The 23878-nt window shown below is 42.4% G+C and overlaps 1 protein-coding gene across 1 annotated transcript in view; it reads left to right on the forward strand.

The window, feature by feature from the left end:
• The window catches only part of MYO10 (myosin X), a 162113-nt gene that overhangs the window by 12916 nt on the left and 125319 nt on the right, over positions 1–23878 (forward strand). The window contains exon 2 of the mRNA XM_059854426.1: positions 22453–22551. Within this exon, the coding sequence (XP_059710409.1) occupies positions 22453–22551 (99 nt within the window). The remainder of the gene's footprint in view (positions 1–22452; positions 22552–23878) is intronic.

Here is a 23878-nt window from a genome sequence, read left to right on the forward strand (position 1 = left end):
TACTCCAGCTGCAACGCTGTGCTGTTCCTTCCTTTCCCTGTGTACCAATGAAGAGGAAAGGCGTGGGGGAAGAGAATACCTCGTATTGTTTGCTGGTGTAGATCTAAACAGGATATTTGTGCCTTCTGTTAACCTGTTTTTCCTTGCTAATATTGATGTTGCCTATGATTCTTGTATATTGCATGTATTTTTTCCATTTCTTAAATTTAAGTACATTATTTGGCACAGCTGCTGATTCTGCACAGGAGGAAATATATGGCAAAGAATTACTTTAAGGTTATTTAGAAGCAAAAAAAATTGATTAGTTTGTGTATCTTCTCCCTCTTTCTTACTTTTATAGTTGGAATTAACCAAGGCAGCCAAAAAAAAAAATTGTGTTTGTTTATTTTTCCCAGTGACCTGGGAAGCTTGTTCACAGCTCAAAAGCCATACTGACCAAGAATAACATTAATGTCTGAATTGCTGAAAGCTTAAATTCCCTGATGGAAAGGTGGTTTGTTGAGGAGAAAAAATAAGGTCAGAAGTAGTAGCCAGTAGTGGCTATAAATAAAGTTACTCATTTAGGCCCTCAGATGGATAAAAGAGAGAGGTTGTTCCAGTTTTTCATCTTTACCATGTGGTAAAAAGTAAGGTATGTCATGCCCTGCTGTTTTTTAGATGGATTTAAAAATAGCTCCACTTGTGCTGTTTTCTGCTCAAAGGAAGGTTTTCAAGCGTACTCGGATAAGTGACGAAAGCTGTTTGGCCCCAGTCTGAAATAAATACATGAGTTTATGAATCATTTCACTTCTAGTAAGTTTTGTTCCCTGCATGGCAGTGTCTGTTCTGTCAGTACATTTACAGTTCTGATAAAACTCTGAATTTTGTTTTAAACCTGTATCTGTGGTCATATGAGCAATATGGAAGTGGTGTAGGGAGCAGCTAATGTTCACCCGTGGGTCAACTGGCCTCCTCTTTTGTAAAATAAAACATGGCTTGCAACCTCATGAAGGAGCAGACTGATTCTCTTCCTTGGGGACAACAGCCATGGAAGTGAGGAGGATGCAAAAAAACCAGCCTGAAGTAGCAATGCACCAAGACTGCCCTGGGGACCCTGGCAGAGTCTTGAAGACTCCAGGGGCTCCCTGCTGAGTTTGGGAACCAGTTCAGACAGACGGCTGGTTTTCCTAGGCTCCACGAGTTAGGATTAACCTTATTCAGAAGGACACCAACTGCAGTCTGGGTCTTTCTATGTCTTTATTGCACTGTGTACAGTGCTGAACCCACAAATTACGCTTTTAGTTTAAAAGTCTTTGTTTAAGAAGCAACTCCCTTCCATGCTTAGCTGTGTTTTCGCCCAATTAAATGAAGGATTTTGGGGCTTGCCTGAATAGGTGAGTAATAATTAACCTCTCTTTGACTTAGTAGTGCAGAACTAGAACGTTCATCTTCAGAGCTAGATTTCTTCTGCCTTGTTGTTGTTGGCTGACTGAGCAGTGACACGTGTCATGTCCTCTTTCCCCTTTAAAGCCAAGTGTATTTGTGGACATGCTACATTTGTCAGGCTTCTTTGGAAAGTAATAATAAAGATGCAATGCTCTTGGGCTTTTCCTGAGTCCTTTATTAGGCCACTAAGTGTTCTACTCATTGTGGCTCCCAGCTCCCTGTGTGCATTTTGCCCAGCAGCACTTCCAAGGTTGGGAGGGCTGTTATAAAGGTCTCTCCTGATCCATGGGGGATGCAGGTGAGCAGACTGTTCCCAGTCTGTGAGTTTTGTTTCTCTTACCAGCAGATGTTGGCAGTTCCCAAACAAGGGGCTGCAATAGTGGTTTCTGACTGGGCAGGAGTGGGAAGTTGCTGGGTAAGCAAAGGCTTGTGAGGGGTAGGTTTAAAGGCACAGAAGAGTTTTAGGGTTTTGGTGATCTACAGCTAAGCTATGTGATCATGTCTAAAGATAATGAACCCAAAACAAGGGGTGGGAGTTAGTGTTGAGCCTTGAGTTTCTAAAATTTGGTGCCTTGACATAGTACCCGGGCTGTGTAATTCTTTCCATGGAAATTTAGCTCCTGATGTTGCTCTACTTAAAATAAGTAAGGACATGGTAATCCCAGGATGAATATGGGACACGTTTCCATCTGAGTAAGAGCAGAGTCATAATGTGTTTAAGCATTTTCTGAAATACCCCCGATTTCTCATTTCTATCTGAGTGCAAGTCATTTGGCTTCTTACACATCACAATCCAAGCTTGCTGTGGGAGAATTAATGAGCATTTAGGGAAAGATGTCCCTAACTGTGACAGGGAAGGTTGAACTAGGTGATCTTTAAGGGTCCCTTCCAACACAAACCAGTCTGTGACTGTGAACAGTGCATGTACTGGAACTCAGGAAACTCCCAAAAATCCACTTAACAGTAACCAGAAAAAAATGATTGAAGTCCAGGAGGTAACTACTGCAGGTCTTGGTACAAGTTATATTGTAGTAGCAGTGATGCAGCTTCAGTATGGCAGCATCCACGCTCCAAGCCCAGCTTCTGCAGATCTGCAGTCACCCTCACTGCACTGCACACTGCAGGGCCCCCCTGCATTGCTGCTGTAGCTCCCAGGTGGGCAGCAGTGGGTGGCACAGCCCGGCATGGCCTCCCCAGCCATGTCCATCCTGTCAGGGATGAGGGCAGGAGGCCTCTGCCACAATCATGTCTCTGTGCTCTTCACACAGACGTGGCTTTGTTAGCAGACGACTCATCTAACTCACCACTGCTTTTTAACCCATCTCAGGATCATTGTTACATTGATTTGTGCATTGACCCTAGAGCTGCTTTTATTGCAGACATGTCCTTGGAAAGACAGAAATCAGTTTTATATTTCTACTTAATTTCTTTTAATGAAGTCACCAAGCTTTCCTTTCCTATACAGGGCATGGCATGTATTGAGGGAAGAACATTTACCCCTGGTGTGTTTTGTAGGGAAGATGCTAAAATCTGACCCACAAGATCCATAGGATATTTTTTTATTTGTTTTTTAGGAAACTGCCCTTAAGAGACTGCTGTCTTTGAAAGACTACAAATACTGCTGCCATATTGGCACACAGAAGGTCAAGTTCAATGAAGTTTCCTTTAAATTATCAGGAAGGAAGCAGAGCAGTGTATGAAGTTGAGAGTAAAGGACAGGTTACCATGTAGTTCCTACCTCTGCCAATGCAACAGAATTGCCTCAGGGCTGGATAGGGGTAATTACACCTCAGCCTTTGTCTTTCAGGCACCAGATGGTATCAGGAGAGATGCTGTTAGGATCAAAAAGTCTGAGCTGGAAACTTGGTGAAGAAAATAGACTTAAAAAAGAATTGGACCTTGCACTTTCCCCCAAATGAGCAGGAAGAAGTTGCATGTGACATTGTACATTATTGTGTAAAGTAGTAACCGTGTTTTACAGGGCAAGCAGTGCTCCACACCTGTGGTGCAGCGTGGTCCCTGTTGCTCATGCAGCTGCCTGGGAGCAGCGGGTGTGGATGTGTGTGCACTCAGGGTGATCCATCACCAGCCCATGCTCAGTCTTGAGTTTTCAAGAATCAACTTGCTGGGGAAAATTTCTGCTGGAAGCTTTTTTTTTTTTCGCAAGAGAAGAAGCACTGAATGATTCACATCCTTTTTTTTTTCCGTAAATGTGTCCATAAATCATTTTTAGACAAAAAATTAATGGATATAGTTTTATCTGAGGGAAAGCATATTGTACAGCATATTAGGCTAAAAAATCCCAAACAAGCTTCTTGCAGGTTGGCTGAAGTTGGGTCTTACTGTGATCTGGAGGAATGAAAATGGAGCATCTCCTCATACTAGCTATGGGCCTAGATTCTGTAGTTTTCCTGTACAATTGGGATCTTGCTTATGGGAACATGAGGTGTGGATTTAACTCCTGTAAGAAGAGAATGTCATGAAACCGTGTGTATATCTGAAAATATACACAGAAGTTCTGAAGGTCACATTTGTGCATAAGCAAATATGCTCATTTCTCTCTGGAGATGAAAGGGAGCTGAAAACGTGACCAAAACAATGTTGTGCTCTCTTAAAAAGATCTATGTTTAGTGATAAACATGCTGCCAGAATTGAGCTGTGCTCATCGTATGAGTAAGCACCTAGAATTATGATGAAATTATAGTAATTTCTTCAAAATAAAGACAAGTTGGTACTTGAAACAACAGTGAAATTGTAGGAAGAGTGGCTCGTGAGCGGTGGAGGAAAGTGACATCATGTGAATGCTGTTGTGGGATTTGAATGATTTAAACTGCATTGCTGCACATGCCAAAGTGCTGCAGCCCTCAACAAAAGTTTCACTCTGCTTTTGTCATGGTTGTCCAGTTACTACAGCGTTTCCCTCTCCAATATGTTTTTCCCTATCCCTCGATGGAGAGGTGTAGTAAATAAGATTCTTGCCCTCCCTTGGAGTTTGCACCCATGCAAATAAAACCAGATCTACTGCCTGTGCTAAGCAGGGGGCCAAGTTCTGGGTAACTTGCTTGGAGGAGGAGCAGCAGGCACATAGTCCCTGCAGCTTGCAATATTTTCCACTGCACACATGAAAATTGTATGGAGCTCTGAGGACTCAAAATTAATTTCCTTAGAGGTGAGGAAATCTCTGTTCTTGCCTGCAGAATGAAGTATTTCATATGCTGCATCGTGGGCTAGAGGTACTATGTGCGGAAAGCAGAAAGTTATTGCTCCACTTTGAGATGATGATTTATGATTTCTTTGAAGAGAAAATTGGCTATTTTTAAGGCCAAGTCTTTTTGACCAGCCAAGTAAAAGCTTGGAGGAAGCTAATACAGAGCTAGCAGTGTAGGAACACATTGCTACTGCAACATTTATTTGGAGTAAAGCCTAAGCAGCTTTTTGTGTTTCGTACTTCCTGGAGTTCAGAAGTGTTGAAGAGCCACCAGCTTCAGCAAAACTGTCTTGTGAGGCCGGGCTTTTTGAGCAGTGCTTCTCAGTTGTTTTGCCACTGGGATTAGTGATAACAGACTGTTGTGTTTGTTTTTTGAAGAGTAAAAATACAATTTTGGCTAAAGCAGTACAAATAATTCGTAACATGCTTGAAAACATTCACATTTTTTGAAATTATATTTCTGAGAGTAATTCAGTAGGGATGAGTACTGCTCCAGGTGACCATGTTGGATCATTTTCCCCAGAGGAGCTCTGGGCTGAAGAAGCAATCATTCATTCTTGTGTTTGTGTCACATTCATATCAGCTGAAATCAAGCACGTGCTCCTTCTGACTAATGAGGCTTTCCAAAATCCTCTTCTTAATCCACTAATTAGCCAAAAGTGCTTCTCTTTGCACAATTCCATACTTCAGCATTTGTGAGAAAGTTTTTTTTCAGTAGTGATTAGGTCATTTTATTTTATCTAAGAGTTCTTAAAAAATCCTTACAAAACAAGACAAAAACCACCATCCAAACAGAACAAATAGCTGGTTTGTTTGTTTTTTTTTTTTATTGGCAGCATAATAATATGAGGAGTGACTTTATTATTAGCGTGAAAAGTAGTAAAAGATACTGGCTGGGTATAGGCAGAGGAAGGTATTTATATTTGTTTTATACTTGCATTCTTTTGTGCCATAAAAATCTGATTATGAGCATGTACAATTAAATCTGTTTTAATAGCACTGTGTGAAGCAGTCATGGAAAATTCCCAGTTTGAGCTTCTGCAGGCCTGCTATGAAGCCCATTTGCTTTGAGTTTTGCTTGGGTTATTACTTCTGCTTTTAGGGCTTCCCTTTGGGGGGGGGGGGGTTTGTTTTGTTTTGTTTTTAAGAATAAGCACCTCTCCGGGCAGGGAAGAATCAGTAATACTGCATTTTGAGTGCTGCACTTGCTTTTTAATTTAGACACACTGACAATTTGACTTGAAATTATTGTGCAGTCAGTTTCTTTATAGATAATTTAAAGCATCATCCTTGTGATGGAAAGCTTGCAAAGCCCTCCCGGGTCTCACAGACTGGGGAACTGCACCACGCTGTGGGAAGCAGGTGTTTATGGAATTGTCTGGGCTGACATTTACAGAGTAGTTGGTTGATTTAATTCAAAAGTGTACAGAGGAGTTGGTTGATGTAATTCATTGCAAAGTAAGATGAATTTCCATGTAAAGGTTCATGCTGCTGAGTAGACACACTTTCAGAGGTAACTGAAAAGAAAAGTCATGGTTCCCTGGGCTTTAGGGTCAATGAGGGTTGCTTGTGAGGACCTTCTGTGCAGTGTGCTGACTCATAGCTTCCACCATACCTTTTGGGTAGCAGGGTGAGGGAGGAAGCTGGGAGATGCAGAGCAGGGATGTGTAAATCTACTGGACCAGTTACCTTGTAGGAGAAAATTATGTTTTTGTCAGACTTAAAGTTGCTCTGTGATCTGTGTTGTCTGTCTGTTGCCTGATAGCAGTGTCTCTCTACAAATACCTGTAAGGAGGTGGAAGCCAAGTGGGGTTGGTCTCTTCTCACAAGTAATGAATGATGGGACCAGAGGAAACAGCCTCCAGTTGCACCAGGGAAAGTCTAGACTGGATGTGAGCAAAATTTTTTTCACCAAGGGTGTTGTTAAGCTTTGGATCAGGATGCCAAGGGAGGTGATGGAATCACTGTACCTGGAGGTATTTGAAATATGTGTAGACATGACGCTTAGGGATGTACTTGAGTGATCAAAGATCTTAGACATCTTTCCCAGCCTAAATGATTCTGTGATTTTATGTTAGTTTGTGGGTAGTCTGAGGTATTGGATGGTGTGTACTGAAATGTGACTACTTCTTGAAGACAAGATGTGTAGAGTGGGAAGAGGAGCTTGCTCTTGGCTGTGGTCTTGCTAGCTCTGTCTAGCATCTGGATTCCCCTGCCTGTACATGCTGAGCTCACCGTGAAGATACTTCTGCTTCATATGCAAATAATGTGTCACACCCCCTACACCTCTGCTGTAATTTCATTACTTTCACCAGCCTAAAAACCTGCTGAATTGGAGTTTTGAATATCAGAGAGTCATAGAATTGTCTGGGTTGGAATGGACCTTTAAAACCATTTAGTTCCAACCCTCCTCTGCATGGGCAGAGCCACCTTCCACTAGACCAGGTTGCTCCAAGTCCCATCCAGATTGCACTTTGAACACTTTGAAGCAGGGGCATCTACAGGTTCTCTGGGCAACCTCACAAGAAAGAGTTTCTTCCTTATATTTAATGTAAACATGACCTCTCTCAGTTTAGAGCCGTTCCTCCTTGTGCTTACACTACGTGCTCTTTCAAAAAGTCTTCTTCCAGCTTTCTTGTAGGTCTGCTTTAGGTACTGGAAGACCATAACAAGGAGCCTTGGCTTCAGCCTAAACAACCCCAACTCTCTGTCTTTGTAGGAGAGTTGCTGCATACCCCCAGGCATCCTCATAGCCTTTCTTTGGCATATCTCTGTCTCAAAGCAGCTGTGTTCTTGCCAGTCCTTCCTCTGGTCTTGCATCAGTTTTTCTAATATGAGGAAGCACAGCTTTCCACAGCTGGCACTTGCAGTCTCTTCCAGGCTGGGGAAAGTGTGACTGTCAGTCGCAGCTGGCAGGTGTTTGTGTGAAGGAAATGGCATCTCCTCCCTGGTTGAGTTTGGCATCTCGACCCAAATAGGTCACATCAGTTAGTAAAGAGTGGGATCTTATTTCAGACCTGATCCTGGAAAAATGGGGAGGGGGGGTGGGGTGGAAATTCTGCCTCTCTGCTTCAGCAATGCTTCACTGCTTGTTGAGCTAATCCCCTTGGCTAGTAGGAAGGGCTTAGGTGCAAGAGGTTCCTACCTTGACAGATGAATGGTGCATCTCTGGGAGATTACAGTCTATAGTCAAAATCATTTGGCTGAGGAGGTTCTTTGCCTGCTGACAGGAATGTAGCTGCTCAGCCCTGGTTTAATAATGCTTTTGCACATTGGACATAGTAAACTAGAAGATAGTCTGAACCCAAATGTATTTCCTTACTTCTGATTATCTCTGAGATAAATGCCAATTTTGTCAGGGGGTAATGCTTTAAATCACTTCTGTTTGGTTAAGCTCTTCTAATTGCTTTGTGGTTTAGTTTTGGATTAAAACTGCAACAACCTGCTGTACAGTAAACACACATGTATGCAAAAAAAAAAAAAATTACAGAAGCAGCTTCTTTGTGTTTCTGCTTCTCCTACTCCTTCTATAAGTACTAGGCTGAGGTAGTCATTTTTCCTTTTGACAACTACCAGCTCTTGTAAACATGTATCGAAGAAAGAAAAAAAAATCAAATACCAGAGTCATACAGTAGGTGTCTGTCCTTGTCATGGAAACAAGGATGCATAATGGGAATGCGTCAAGTCTCTAGGTGTGCCTGAAAATGAGGAAACGTGACGCACCTTTCTGTTGAAAGGTGGAATGCAGATTTTAAGCTTCTTTGGAAAAGGTGCTGCAAGCCGTGAGGAAGGGTGTGTCGCTGCACATCCAAGGAACCTGTGAGCTGCCTTGGGGGCTTGTCCATAGATGTGAGATGGAACAATATGCAATTACAGCATTCTGTCTGGGGTATGATGTGCAAGTGTCTATAACAGGAGGAGAGAAGGTTTGCTCATATAAAATACATAAAATACTCTGTTTCTGTGTTTTCTACTAAAGGTGTTCCCTTCTGGCAGTTCAGTAGTGAATGAACGTCAAAGAAGTAATTTTTCTTTAATGTAATATGTAGGAAAAATGCCAGTAAAAGCAATAATGACTTGCCATAATGACTCTGCTGACTTCCCTTGTAGGCACTTCATTTTCTAGTTGCACAAGTGCAGAAGAATCTAAACAGATACCCTAATGAGGGTAGTGTTACTGCAAGGAAATGCATCTGGTCAGGGAGAAGTGGAGTAAGCAAAAAAGCAGGAGATTGCTTTTCAGAGGGTTGTGACCTTGGGCAGCTGAATATAAAGAATGCAGTGTTTCAGGCTGCCTTTTTACCTTGCAACTGCTGCATACCACTGGTATTCATTGCAGCGACCAGGCTCTGCAGTGGGGAGCATTGCCAAGCATCACCTTGTTTCCGAGAAGTTTAAAGTTGATAAAATGCAAAAGTGTTCAAAGAGCATGCAGGAAACGCTGTCCTTAAACTGAACTTCATGGATTTCTAACTTTACCCACTATATAAACTTTATTGCTCAATCTCCCTTCAATATGGATCCCAAACTCTGTTTTATACTGAGTTTCACCTTCTGCCTGTATTACAGCGGTGTGAAAGGCCACCGTGCAATCTGCTTTGGTGTCAGGTGTCCTCTGGGAAAGCAGAGATTAGCCCTGAGTGACAGTCTTCTGCTCATACTGTGCAACAGCTGGGAAGGAGACTCTGCTGGCATTAAATTTCTCTTCCACTAGTGCCACCTAATTTTCCTTGTCCTGTGTGTCGGCAAAATGAATTAGGTGTTTTCAACTGCCTGTTGCAATTTATTTTTCTTTAAAAGCTTATGATCATGGGTTTGAAAAATAACTCATAATCAGCTATTTCATATTTACTGACACCTTTGTGTTTGTTTTATGGTTGGTAGGTTAGATCCTGTTTATAAAAAAACCCATGAATTTTGAATTGGAAACAAGTTATTTAGGTTATAGGCTTCTATCCTTTGCAGTTTGACACATTGTCTTCATATTTCAAGAGAGAATTGAAAAACATTGAAACACAACAGTGATCAAATCTTACGTGTTTTGCATCTTTGTTTGTGGCTGAGTTCTAAGATTTGTTGGAAGTTTTTTCTGTGTTCCTGACCTGAGAAGGAGGAGAAGAAGCTAATCATTGGAGAAGGAGGGAATGGGAAGAGCCAGCAGTTCTCCTATCTGCTCCAGGCACAAGAGAAGTGTCCACCAAAGTCTCAGGGAGTGTTTCCTCCCAGGCATCCCAAAATACTGATCAGGGTATGTAGGACAAAAGAAAAGATGATATAGGAAAGTGTTGTCTGAGATAGCACAATTTCTAATGTCATTATAGTGCAAGGATTTCATATTGCCAGAGCTTCACACCTCCTCAATGTTTCTCATAGGCAGCTCCTCTAAGCACTGACTGTTCCTGGTCCTTGCAACAGTCATCTAACTCCAGATCCCACCAATCCACCCTTTTATACCACTTGTTCTTATTGGCTGCAGGTGTGGCCTCTTAAGATCAGGTCTGCTTCTAATCTTTAGTAACTGATCCAGCTGCAACTCATTGCGGGGTAAGATTACCTTCTATACCACCTTCATTTACCCATACTGTATCCCCCTACAGGAAAGTTGAAGGACACTCTTCAGGATTGTAGACAGGTGCAATAATTTCAGAGAGTCTTCTTAGTATCCTTTTTTTCAGATGCTGGAAATGTGAATTAATTCTAAAGTAAGTGGCAGGTGGAATAAACTTTTTTTTTTTTCCCTGTGTGTGTAGACTTGTGTGTCTCTTCACAGGTGCACTGGGGAGCCTAACTGAGGGTCACCCTTCAACTCTTTTACCACTCCCTCTCTTCTAAAAATAGAGAAAATCTATTTAAACAGTGTTACCCAGATTACTCTTTACTCTTTTACTTAGGTACTTAGTTCTGTTCTGTTGACTAAAGCTCCCATAACTCTCCAGCAAAGAATATTTTCCTTTCCTGTGTAGAAGTACAATACCCATTAGTTAGTGTGTTATGAATGCTTTCATACACTGCTGGGATTTAATTAAAGCACTGTTGCCTGCTTGCTTTTGTTTTTTAAGATGTTCATTCATTGGTGCATGCAAGACAGTGAGCTTCAGAAAGTCAGAGGGCAAGAGGCATCAGATACTACACACCATAAGAAGTGCAGGTGTCCTTCTGAGTTACAAAACCTTTCCCACAGAGAGGCTGGTCACAATGTTCTGTGTGAGGAGCCAGGCTGAGCTCAGGCAGTGCTCAGCAAGGCCAGCAATGTACCTCTTCATCCCCCAGCTCCCTGTAAGCATACGGTGTGCTTGCCAGCTTTTCTGCCTCAGGTGCATGGGAATAAGCCAGTGCTCTGCCCTCTAATGATAAAGTGTGCCATTACCTTCTGCTTAATTGGTTGTGTTTTCATCAGGTGATCTCCAGACAGGCAATTTGGAGTTGCTCAGTGATTATTGTGGTTTGCAGTGTACAAATTAGTGTGGGAAGTTGCTAACATTAGCCTTCCAATTTAGGACTTTAGTGGCAGTGTCGGCTCTTTCAGTGTTCATCCAAATTGCAAAAGGCGAGGAGGGAGAGCATGGAAGGACACTGTGTTGCCTGCCGTTCACTGGGACACCCATGCTCTGGCAAAGGTGTCATCCCATTTTCCAAACCTGCTTCTAGAAGCCAGGCAGCACAGGTGGGCTTCAGACTTAGAGGAGTATGATTCCCCTCCTCCTTACCACCTGTTTTTTTAGTATTTTTATTTATTTATTTTTTAAGGATAATTTGGTTCTGGGAATGTAGTAGTGGTTCCCCACCACCTCAAGTTGTTTCATAACCCATATTGGACCCATTCTGTATGATGCTGAAAGCTTGGTAACGTCTGCCCAAGCTTCCCAAATGTGCCTCAGTGCTGCTGCTCCCCACTTGCTGCAGGCCAGAAATCTACTTTTTTTCTGACTAGATGTAGACATGATGTGTTTAATCTTCAGCAGGCTTCCCTGGGCTCCCATTCCTGCCCTTGAGCTGTGGTGTGCTTCCTTGTGCCCACCCTGAGGGACCACAGGTGTATGGGGCAGGCTGCTGGGCTGCCCAAGTGTCTCATCTCTCGGAGCTGGTGTTGTGAAGGGGTGCTTGTCCCAAATCCTAGATGTTGGCCCTGAGTTTTAGCAGAGCATATAAACAGGATGGAGCAGGGGCTGCTGGTGGGAGCTGCTCTGTGAGTCACTGTGGCTTGTGGGCATGGAGGACCTGAGCTCCACCTGCTAAGGTCTGAGCAGCCCAAACCTCTCAACTGTTTCTGGTCAAAGTGTAGCTGGGATTCGTTCCTCAGTGAGGGGTCAGACCACTCAGATGGGCTTCAGAAACGCAAGGCTGAAATGCTTATTGAAAAGGCTGTTGTAGAGGTGCAACAGCACATCCTAATTTACCAACTGTTTTTCTTCCGTTTCTCCTTATTCTATGTTTTACCTGTATACAGGGTCCTGTGGGCATCTGAAGGACATCATAGGTGGGCAAAGTTAGCAAAGAATTCTGGTGTTTGTAGGGAAAACCCCATATAGCTTGCCAAAATTTGATTTAAAAAACAGAAAACAAAGGAAAAACCAAACCAACCAAACAAAACAACAGAAAAAAAAAAAACAAACCCACAAAAAAGCCCCAAAAACCCCCAAACAAACAAACAAAAACAAACAAAAAACCCACCCAAAAAACTCCCAAAACTACTCAAACTGAATCATGAGCTAGCCAAGTAAAAAAAAAAAAAATCATAGTAAAATACATCCTTCTAATACTTGTGTCCCTGTGGTAAGAGAAAGATACATAGTGATCATTTTGTGAGAGCAAAGCTGCCAAGTGAAATGAAGCATACTGAATCATCAATTGTAAATTCAATGTGAGGGGATCAATGCAACTTAGCAAAATAACTTATGACCTGACATTTAAAATTCCTCTATTTTCAATAATCAGTGTTCCTATTAATAAAAGAATGAAAGAACTGTGGTCCATTATTCTCTTTTCTTACCTCTTTTTCACACTTACTTTCTTAGTCTTGGCATGAAGTCTTGCTAAGTCTTATGGCACCAAAATGTGACCCATGTCTCTACAAAATCCTGAGTTCTAATTTCAGGCAAATATATAGCTTGAAAGAAGAGAGGGGAGAAAATACCCCAAACTACTTACAAAGAATGTGGGCTGGGTGGGTCAGTTCTTTTTTGTCTTATGGCTCTGATCTTATAGCTGTTTTTTGCAACAATTAAGTCTGGAAATACTTTCCTTGCTTGCCCATCCCTACTTCAATGCATGAAAATTGTTCATGTGTAAACTGATGATTTTGAGTTACAGCGAGACAAACAAAATACAAAAAATCCCTCTACTGTTTTCAGACCTGTAAAAGGATCATGAAAACTGACAATATGGAATATAAAACTAAAGTGGAACCTTTTCTGCTTTGATGCCAGTAAATTGAAAACAGTAGTATTATTCTTGGGAATAATTTCTAAGTATGCTTGTTACCTTGCACAGTCTACTGTTTAATATGAATTAGTTTTTTCACACCAGAATCCCACTTGATACCTTGATAAAGGTATGCTTTTCTGGAATTGCCTGCTTCTTTGGCATGAGAAGAGAAAAAAAGAAAAAGGCAACGCTGAGCTTCCTAGAAGCCAGGAATAGTCCTTCCCTTGCTAAATGCAATTTCTCCTGCTTGCTTTTAGGTGCAACACTGGTGTTGTATCAGTGTTGCTTCTTGATGCAAGAAGGCTTTGACTAATACTACCAGAATAAAAACAGATAGCTGACAAAGACTATTCAAAGGTAGAAGATGTATATTGATCAGAAATTTTATCTGCTTTGCAAATTCAAATCGGGCTGAATCGTTATGATGCCCTTCTGGACAAGGCATATCCATGCTTGTGTAGCACAACTAGCATCCCTAGAAAAACTAGTACTACTGTGTAGTTGTTTCATACTGGATTATCTTCAGAAATTTCCATATCCAGGTACATAGAGATCCATGTTAAGAACTGAGCAGTACTTGACTAATGAACCTAATGAAAATTCTAATGTCTCATGAAAATAAATGGTAAGTGCTTCTCTTCAGAACGAATGTGCCCAAATGAATGTTTTTTTTCTTTTTCCACTTAATTATCTTTGAAGTACTCAATTAAGATGTTCCTCCTCAACAAAATGTTTTGAAATGAGACTGAACACGTACATTTGCAAGCAGGAGTTCGCATTTTGGAAATAAGAGTCTCCTTGGGCTTTACAGACAGTCAATGAGAAACATCTCTCAAGTTCAGTCTCAAACTAAACCTTCATTCAGAATGGTTGGTCTCTCTTATGCGCTGTGGCTGGTGCTCATGAGTTGGCTTGCCTGGCCTTTGCTTTGTGTCCAGACAGGAGAGGCAAGAGGAAGGTGAAAAAATTGCTTGGGAGTTTTACAAAACTTGTGAAAAGTGGTTTTGAGACCATTAGCCACCCGTGCAGGTGACTTTTGAGTTTTTGAGGGCAGAGTTTCTGAAGAAGAGCAAAGCTGTGTGACTGAGCCCCAACAAAGAAGGTAGTAAAGAAATTTCTACCACTGCTTTGCCTCATTGGTCTTTGAAACCCGAGTCTCAAGAGAGCAGCTTAAGCAAGGAATGAGAAGAGAGTGCTAGCATGATTTCTCACATGTGTGGATTTAAAAATCCTCCCCCTTGATGTGTGTTTATAAGCATGTCATGTAGCATAAGCAAAACATTGCCAAGCTGGCACCTTTTGGACTGGAGACTGCCAGGCCCAACCAGGCATGGTGGATGAGCTACAGGCATTTTGGCAGGCTGTTCTCCTTTTCCCTGAGTCACTAGTAGCGCTGGAGAGCAGTGTAAGAGCTGACTAGATGATGTGGCAAAGGGTATGTAAGCAGAAGCTAGTGGTGATTGAAATTGGGCAGTCGTGCTGGGACAACTGCTGCTGCTGCTGAATGCATTGCTGTAGGCTTTGGTGACTGGTTCTTAGTGGAGTCTCTCTTCCCCTGCTGCTTTCTTGTGCACTGTCCTTGTTCAGTTCTGCATTCCTTAAAATACCTGTTGGAATTTTTGTGTTTGGCTTTGTTGTTAGGTTTTTTTTTTTGTTGTTGCTGTTGTTTTGCTCATGTGTTTTTGCATTTGTGGTCATGACTGCAATTAATTAAAAAATGAGTTTCTGAGAAAAATATGAGTGCTTGGCAGAACTGTGCCATCATCAAAGACAGAACTGCAACTCATATTGAATTCTGTAGACACAGAGTTAGGGCTTGTTTGGTTCTCAGGATAAATTTTAAGGGGGTTTTTGAGTGTACTGTATATTCTTCTTCAAGAACTCAAATAAGGAGGGAGAATTACATGCTACTTTTAAGACGACCATCAGTACACCAGGATGTCTGTCACTTGCCGGGCCATTGTTACCCCCTGCCCTGATGTAGACCCGGAGAGAAAAGATGTGCAATGGCCCTAAGCTCCTTTGCCCATGTGCACCCTACATCTCACTGCTGTCATCAGTTGCTGTCTCCTCTTCCTTCTCCTCGCCCCGTGTTTTCTTTTTGCATTACTAATCTTCCTTACTGAGGTTTAACAGATCAAAATCCTGCCTCCTCATTCCAAGCTAAGGTAGAGGGGTGAGAGTGGTGAAGGCAGTGCCATAAGCCAGGCTAGTCTGTGATACCCAGTGATGATGATGTAAAGTGGGACTTGAAACTGTTGATCCAGTAGATAGAGAAAAGTAGCTGTATGTGTTTCTCTGCTTCATGTTTGCAGTTTTGTTTGTGGTAAGTTGCCAAGTAGTACTTGCATCAATGATTTATAATTTCAGAATTAATGAGAAATGCCACTGTCCTGACTGCACAGGTTATTTCTTTACCTTACATTTGCAGGCAGGAGAACAGGCTGTTGTCTGCTAGCAGCCTGTCTAACTTGACCACAATCAGTAATGGCAGTAGGCTTTCCAAACTTCTGCACTGTCATGTTTTTGCAGCCATGATGCTGGGGTATGGGTTAGGCACTCTTCAAAGTGCAAAAAGTATTTTGCAAAACTTGTCAAAACAAGTTTGCTGAATCTCTCATGAAAGTCATAACTCAGACTGTGCCAATACCAGTAACTCTTCCAAAAAGATTTGATGGTGTCTTCTTGCTGGATTTGCTTTTGAGTGTGTGATAAATTGCTGCTTGCTAGCCATGCAGAAATCTGTTGTCCTCAAGAGCTGACAACCACATCTTCAGAAGCTCTAGCAGAGAAGTGCAATTGCTTTTTGATGGAGTTGTCTTTTGGCTTTTGAGTGAGGTCTGTTAGTGATTGATGTCTTCACAATCAACAGAAGAAGATGAGGAGGAACTTGCTTGTCCACCTGCATATGTTGGGAGTAATGCCTGTGTGCTGTTTGTGTTGGGCATAATTGAAAGATTAAAATTTTGTGCAGTTATTTGTTGGTTTTTTTAAAATTTGTGTAGAAAATACTATCTTATATGAAACAGTGGTCTTGTAAGAAGTGCTGGTGCCTTCAAAGGGCTGAGGAAGGTATAAATTTATTCTAGTTCCATTTCAAGTCAGTAACAATAAATGTTTTAATCCAGTTTCTTGTTTTTAAAGTAGTATACCGTCACTAGCTCTGTGCTATCTCCAGTTACTGAAACAGGAGGAGATGGAGCTTGTTGAAGGTTAATCAGCAGCTGTTGCACAGACCTCAGGAGCAGGAGAGCTGGTGCTTTGATCTGATGTGGGGGATTGACAGACAACAGAAACATCTCATTTTCAAGGACGTTTTGCTCTGCAGGAAACTAACCCCCCTGAGCTGCCCTTATATCCCATGGAAACATCTTCATGGCTTTGTTCTGCTTTAAAACAGGAAAGGAAATAGTATTGTGTGAGAGACAGAATAAATCTGTTGAGAGGAAGGTGTTAAATTTTACTCCTGAGTGTTTTCTGAGGAAATTGTGAATACTACTGTAAGGGTTTGAAAAGTAATTTTGCCCCATTAAGCTGGATTAAGTGTGTGCCTTGATTTGTGTAGATAATCAGTTCATGAAGTTGAGTTTAAGGAACTGAAATTTAGATTGCATTTTCAAATAAACTTACAAAGTTGCACTTTCTCTCCCTACGTACAGGGTTCAACTAGTCCTTCTCTGTAACTCTGTCCATCCTATCATCCTTGAATGAACACTGCTGATTCCTGACTGTTGGCAGAGAGGGGTAGCCTGGCTGTCAAGAAATGGAGTCTGTTGGTCTTGGAGCAATTTCTGGAGTGTTCATTGATTTCCCTTTTGTACATTGTGTGACAGTAGTAGCCACAGACCTTTATAGTAGGTCCCACGTTCAGCCACCACTGATGACCAGCTCTTCTGGAAGCCTTTTGTTGATGGAAAGCAGCACCAGGGAAGCCAGGCAGTGCAAAGCAGGCATCTAGACCAACATTCTGAATTAAAGAGCAATACATCAGACAAATGGCCATTACTGCTTGTTTCCCTGGACTTAGATGTGGAAGAACAGGTCTGGTTTTCTGCTCAAGAGGCTGAGTGGTTCATACATGAATTGAACTCAGTGAGGGATATTCAGCTTCCAGTGAACTTTCCATTGAGTAGTCTGGCCAGGCACTTAATATGGTTTTGGGTACCTAAATTTAACTGTTTTCAGTAGCCAAAGCCAACAGGGAAGGGTGAGTTTTCGGCACAGTAACTGACTATTAATATGAAATTAGCAAAGTTGTGGTGTTTTTCTTGATGACTTCTTTCTTTTCGTGGCCCCTCCCTAATTGTCGTCAGTTTGTGACTTGGGAAAGAGAAGGAATGAAGATAAATGTGGTTTTGGTTATCTTTTGCATTGAAAAGCTAGGTCCTGCTTGACCCAGTTAATAACATCTCTTCCTGTCTCTCAGACTTTGTATTTGGAGCCAAGCTACTGAGGTGCATAAACAAAAAGTTCTCTAAATGCATATTGACTATTGTTCCTTTCACTTTGCCAAGCCTCAATAGTGACATGCTTTTTGAATGCTGATGCAGTATAACCTACATTCATAGCTCTTCGTTTAAAGCAACTTTAACTGTTTTGAATCAACTGCATTGATGTATTGACTGGATTTCACATTATAAGGTGTGAATGAGTAGTGTTTGCACTGAGATAAGAACACAGTTGTTATACAGTATCTGCTTTCTCATATGTAGACATATATAGATATATATGTATATAAAATGTAATTAATGTGCAGTTATTTTATGCGGCATACAGCATGAATGCATATAAAATCTAACTTGTTAATTAGAGTTTTGCAATGAATGCTCCACCATTTTACTTAATTGAGATAAAGTTCTTTATTAATTTTGTGATTTTCAGCATATATATCCAACAGAAAGTAAAGATGAATGGATTTTTGTCATCTCCTAGTACAGAATACTGAGGAAGACAAGAAGTAGTGTTTGCATTTTCAGCATCAAAATCTGTGAGGTAGAAGGACCAGGACTTCTCCAGGTGGTCGTGCAGCTGTGAGATCTGCAAAGCTATTTCCTTTCAGTTTTGTAGTCAGGAGAAATTTATTTGCTACGGAAATGATGGCATACAGCTGTTCTTCTACAAACACTATTCCAAGTATTTTTGCAACCTTATTTCATGGAAATAAAAAACACTGGGCTGTAGTTAATGCTCCATGGCTCTCTTTGCCCTATTGCCACAGAAGGCCAGCTGTCAGGGAGCTCTGGCGTAATGCACGACACCAGGCTTCTCCCTGTGAAAGAGGCTGAGGTCAATGTAGCCACGATGTGCATTGAGAGGATTCCTTCCTCAGGTGGGTCCTGTATGCCAAGTCTTGTTTGTAAATTAAGCACTGGTGAAGATTTTGTCACCAGTGCACGGCTAATCCACTGCAGAGGGATGGCAGCTGGATCAATGTCTGTAGCTTGCATAGTTGGCGAGGTATCTCTTGCCAAGACCTTTTTGTTTTGCCCCCACCCATAGGAGAAGGCCTGTGGACAGACACTCCATTGTAGAGCTACCTTGCCAGGGAACATGTTGTATTTGCATTCCAGATGCCTCCGGCTTTGTGAGCTGCATTGTTCCAGCCTCCTTTGAATAGCAGCTATTGACCCCTAACAATGTGCATTTGTTTAAATCAACCCCTTTCCCTACTTTAAAAAGCTTGTTATAGCACTAGCCCAACCAAGTGAAGGCTTCTGTGAAGGCCCCTTCTTTTCCCCTTCACAGCCAGAAAAGGCATTAATTTTGCAGCATTAATTATTTAATTTCAAGATGGAAAACATTTTCCTCCTTCTGAGAGGCTATTTTGAATGCTGAGGTTTTGGCAAATTTTGTTGCGGCTTAATGTTTACAAGCTTTTCATTGCTCTTGAAAGCATAAACTTCATGTTACTTGAGCTTCTGAGATGCTGGCAAATAGTAAACCAGTGGAATAACAGGGGTTAGGTTGTCCTGAAACACTTGAAGAACTTGACTGCATTTTGGCAGATAGGTTTTCTTTACTCTTTATGTATGCAATTAGGTGCATTGAGCTCATGTAGGAGGAGACGGTGTAGACTGACCAGGACAGACCTTTAGTGCCCAGCAGCAGGCTGGCTAAAGTATTTCTGGGGGAGAGGGGAGTAGTCTGGGACCAAATTCCCTTTGCTGCTGGGGCTGGCAGTAGTACATGCATATCCGCTCCTCAGGCTGTCAGGTCTCCAGAGCCTGATGGTGACAGTAGCCACCATCATTAAATCCCATGCAATTAGTGTTTGCTGTGGGGGAAAGCTCTGCTATGCCTTGCTCCTATGGGGTTATTAGGTCAAGCCAAAAAAGACCAGTGAAATAAAAATTTTATGAGAGCTGGACAACGTTGTAGTCCTTTCATTTTATGCCATAATAGTCCCACTAATAACAAAAAAGCATTCATGTGAAATGAGAAAAATGTGAAACAGTGGTTGTCTGACTGTGGGATGGTTTAATGAGCTGAGGATTCTTTCTCCTGGAGTCCTATGTTAAGTCAGGAGTATTTAATCTCATGAGGTTTCTGTAGACACTACTGTTGAACATGTTAATAAAGTGTTGCCTGAAAGTTGATGGAGGTGATCCTACCCCTGTGCTCAGCCCTGGTGAGCTGTGAGCTGAAGTGCTTTGTCTGCTTGTTTGCTCCCCACTGCAGGAGGGACATGGATATACTGGATAGGGCCTAACAGAGGACCAGAAAGATGACCAGTCTCTCTCCTAGGACTACAATCTGAGAGAGCTAGAATTCTTAAGCCTGGATAAGGCTCAGGGGGAATCTCACCAGTGTATGTAAATATGTGGAGGGAGGATAAAAGAGGAGGGAGCCAGACTCTTCTTGGTGATGCTCAGTGACAGGCTCAGAGGCAGTGGGCACAGGCTGAAACATGGGAGACTCACACTGAACATCAGGAAACACTTTCTACTGTGGGAGTGGCTGAGTGCTTTCACAGCCAGTTTTATGAGATCCTGCTTGAGCCCCTGGGCTAGAGGCTGGCCAGAGGTGCCTGTCAATCTCAGCCTTTCCTGATGCACGAATGAAGTGAGATGGCTGAGGGCATGCAGGAATCCCAGGCAAAGCTCAGCTCACGTTGCTTTCACTGTATGGCGTGGTGTAGCATGGGGGCATCATCACATAATCTCTCTTGCTGTGCACTCATGCTTAGGGGTTATAGACCCATTCCACAGTGAATTAAGTGGGCTCTGCATCACTCAGCCCCACAGGGCAGCTGCAAGCCTCAGGTTTTCACTCTCAGGCACTCTTGGGGACAGTGAGCTGATAGCAGCTCCTGCATTAATGTGAAAAGACCCCTTGGTCTCTACATAGTGGTTGTAGTAGATATTCCTTAGTACCAAATATGTAGCCTTCAAGTTACCTTTGCTCCTGTGTCTGTACCTGAGGGACACAGGACATTTCTGTTTGCTGGCTCTGGTGCAGAGGTAGCAGAGGAAGTCCAAGAGCAAAGCCCTCACATCAGCCTTCCTTCCTCTGGGAAGTGCAGGGTGAGAGGTACCCTTGAACCAGTCAGCATGGGTATGTTTGTGGTGTTCAAGAGAATAAAAACAGAGCAGTGCCCATTTTTTTCTGAAGACCAGAGTCTGATGTAGACCCAGGAGAGTGGGTGGAAGTGTTCCAACTGCTGTTACTGGATTTTGAATTTAATGTTCAAGTCTTATCTATTGCTGTTACCACTTCTGGGGAGGCGTCTTCCCACTGTTTCCCAGTCCCCTGCTCCCCCCTGCCCACCTCAGGAACTGGTGCTCTCCTTTCTGCTTCCATTTGCCCTAACCCTGCACTTTCAAGTTTATGAACATTGCATTTGAACTGCTTCAGAATTGCTGTATGTCTAGAAACCATCTGACTTGAGGTTTTGGAAGTAAAAGGGCAAATGCCCCACAGGCATTTGCAGCCTTGAAAATGGAATGCAGTTTATGAAAAGATGCAGTAGCAAAAAATAAAGAGGGATAATAAAGAGGCTCTTGCCTTGTCCTCTGTGTCCAGGTAAGCTCTTTCCATTTAGGGAAACCAAACAGCAAGAGTTTTTAAATTGCCCAGTTTGTGCCAGTGCTGCTATTGTCCCATCATAGAAAGAAGAATAACATTTATTCAACATTGTCTAAAAGCATATGTAACTTGTAATGTGGCTGAAGTCCATGATAAGCTCATGGGTCACTCATCCTAAATAGGCAGGAGAATAAAAATCTGTATTTGTCTTGATTATTAATCAGGACTGCACCCCCTCCACCTAAAAAAGATTTTATGTCTGTTCTCTCTGTGAAAATTCAGGCAAGGACAGCTTTTGGATGCTAGCATGCAAAATTATTTTAATTGTTTTTTTTTTTTAATGATTGTACACCCAAACCTTATGATTGTCAGGGTATATCCCAGCACTTTCCTATCACTCCTTTACTTTTTCTTTAGGAGGATATTTGATTGTTCTGGTGAAAAAAATCTCTGTTCTCTGAAAACCACTAAAATACTGTTGCTCTGATATGGAGCCAGATGTTTGAAGAGAATGGGAGTGTAGTTTTGGTTGGAAGTCAGGCCATGGGTCACTGCTGCTAAGTGTTTTCATGCCAGCTAAAGTCTTCTCCTACGCAGGAGCAACTCAAGTGGCTATTGCTTATGGGATGGCTTTTGCTGCAGCTGCAGCATCAGCTGTGGTCCTCCTCCCTTGTTCTCAGTGCTATTTCTGTTTTCTTAATGCTGCATCTGCACCACCAGCCAGGTGGTAGATGGAACATTAAGCTCTACCTGCTCTGCTAGACTGGCTTGTGTCTAGTCGAGCAGGTAGAGCTTAATGTGTGACACTGATAGTGTCTCCAATGCCTCCATAACAAATATCTTTCTAACCTTGCTTGCTACTAGTTGGTCTTTTTTTTAATCCTCTGCATTGTTGTGCAGTGAAGAGAGGAGAACTGTATAAAGGAAAGTAGTTTAGAAAAAAGGTGAAAGACAGAAGTGCTGGGAGTGTCTGACTGAGGTTGAAAATAAACAGGTAGGGAGCCAGCTGGCTTTGAGGCGGATCTTCTAAACTGTGTGTAAATTCAAACACTGTTCTGTAATTTTACATGTGCTAGCATGAGGCACATGACTCAGAGAATCAGAGGATTGGCTCCAGCTGCTCTTGCCAGCATTTAGGAACTTGTGGAAAAAAAAAAAAGGCACTTCAGTGTAGTTCTCCTGTGTTTACTGATCACGCAGAAACCAACAAATACTTGCTAAGAGATTATTTTATTTTCTTTCACTTGTTTATTTGGATTTCTCTTTCTCTCCTATTCCTTGAGAAGTATTTCCAGAGAAAACTAGTGAGTAGAATTATTTCTTCAGTTTTTCTGTTATGTTATCTATAATTCTTTTTTTTTTTATTGCAGGGGTCTCGAGTCTGGCTGCGAGAAAATAATCAGCATTATCCCAGCACTGTTCATTCCTGTGCAGAAGGAGTTGTTGTATTCAGGACAGACTATGGTCAGGTATGGGCATTGCTCCTCTATGTTTTGTGTTTCTCACAACTCTGTAAAACATAAGTTTTCATAGAATTGCAGAAGGGGTCAAGTGGGAAGGGACCACAGTGGTCATCTGGTCCAACCTCCTTGCTCAAGCAGGGTCATCCTAGAGTACTTGGCACAGGATTGTGTCCAGGTGGTTCTTGAATATCTCCAGTCAAGGAGACTCCACAACCTCTCTGGACAATCTGTTCCAGTGCTTGGTCACCCTTTACCTTCAGTAAAGAAGTTTTTGCTTGTGTTTAGGTGGAACTTCCTGTGCATCAGTTTCTGCTGGTGTCTTATTTTCCTGCTGTTTGGCACCACCAAGCAGAGCCTAGCTCCATGCTCTTGACATCCTCCCTTCAGATATTTATACTGATTAATGAGGTCGTTTCATAGTTGCCTCTTCTTGAGGTTGAATAGGCTCAGCTTCCTTAGCCTTTCTTAAGGCTGTGAATAAAAGAGATTCTCCAGGCTTTTTACCAAGAGGTCTCAGCTGGACCTGCTCCAGAAGCTCCATGTCTCTTGTACTGTGGACTCCAGAACTGCGCACAGCACTCCACATGTGGCCTCACCAGGGCTGAGCAGAGGGGCAGGATCACCTCCCTTGACCTGCTGGCTATGTTCTTCCTAATGTATCCTAAAATACCATTGGCCTTCTTGGCCATAAGGACACAGTGTTAGCTCATGGACAGTTTGTTGTCCACCAGGGTCTCCAGATTATTCTGTGCAGGACCCTGCACTTGCCTTTGTTGAATTTCAGAAGGTTCTTCTCTGCCCAGCTCTCCAGTGTGTCCAGGTCCCTCTGAAAGGCTACACAACCTGAAGTATCGACCTCTTCTCTCAGTTTTGTGTCAGCAGTGAGCTTGATGAGGAGGGACTCTATTCCCTCATCCAAGCCACTGATGAACAAATTAAATAACACTGGGCCCAGTATAGAACCCTGGGGGGACACCATGAGTCACAGACCTCTAACCAGACTGTGTACCACTGTGATCACACTGTGATCCCAGAAGGCTGTGATCACAGCCTTCTGGGATCTGCCACTCAGCCAATTCCGAATCCATTCTGCTGTCCTCTCATCCAACATAGCACTTACTGAGTTTGCCTATGAGGATTTAGTGAGAGACAGTGTCAAAAGTCTTGCTGCTGTCAAGGTAGGAAATATCCACTGCACTCCCTGCATCCATCCAGGTAGTTGTTTCAGCACAGAAGGCAATCAGTCTGGTCAAGCATGAGATACTTTTTGTGAACCCATGCTGACTAGTTCTGATCACCTTCTTGTCTCCTTTGTGGGTTGAGATGGCTACAC

This window comes from Haemorhous mexicanus, chromosome 1 (genome assembly GCF_027477595.1).
Source record: "Haemorhous mexicanus isolate bHaeMex1 chromosome 1, bHaeMex1.pri, whole genome shotgun sequence".
NCBI classification, from domain to species: domain Eukaryota; kingdom Metazoa; phylum Chordata; class Aves; order Passeriformes; family Fringillidae; genus Haemorhous; species Haemorhous mexicanus.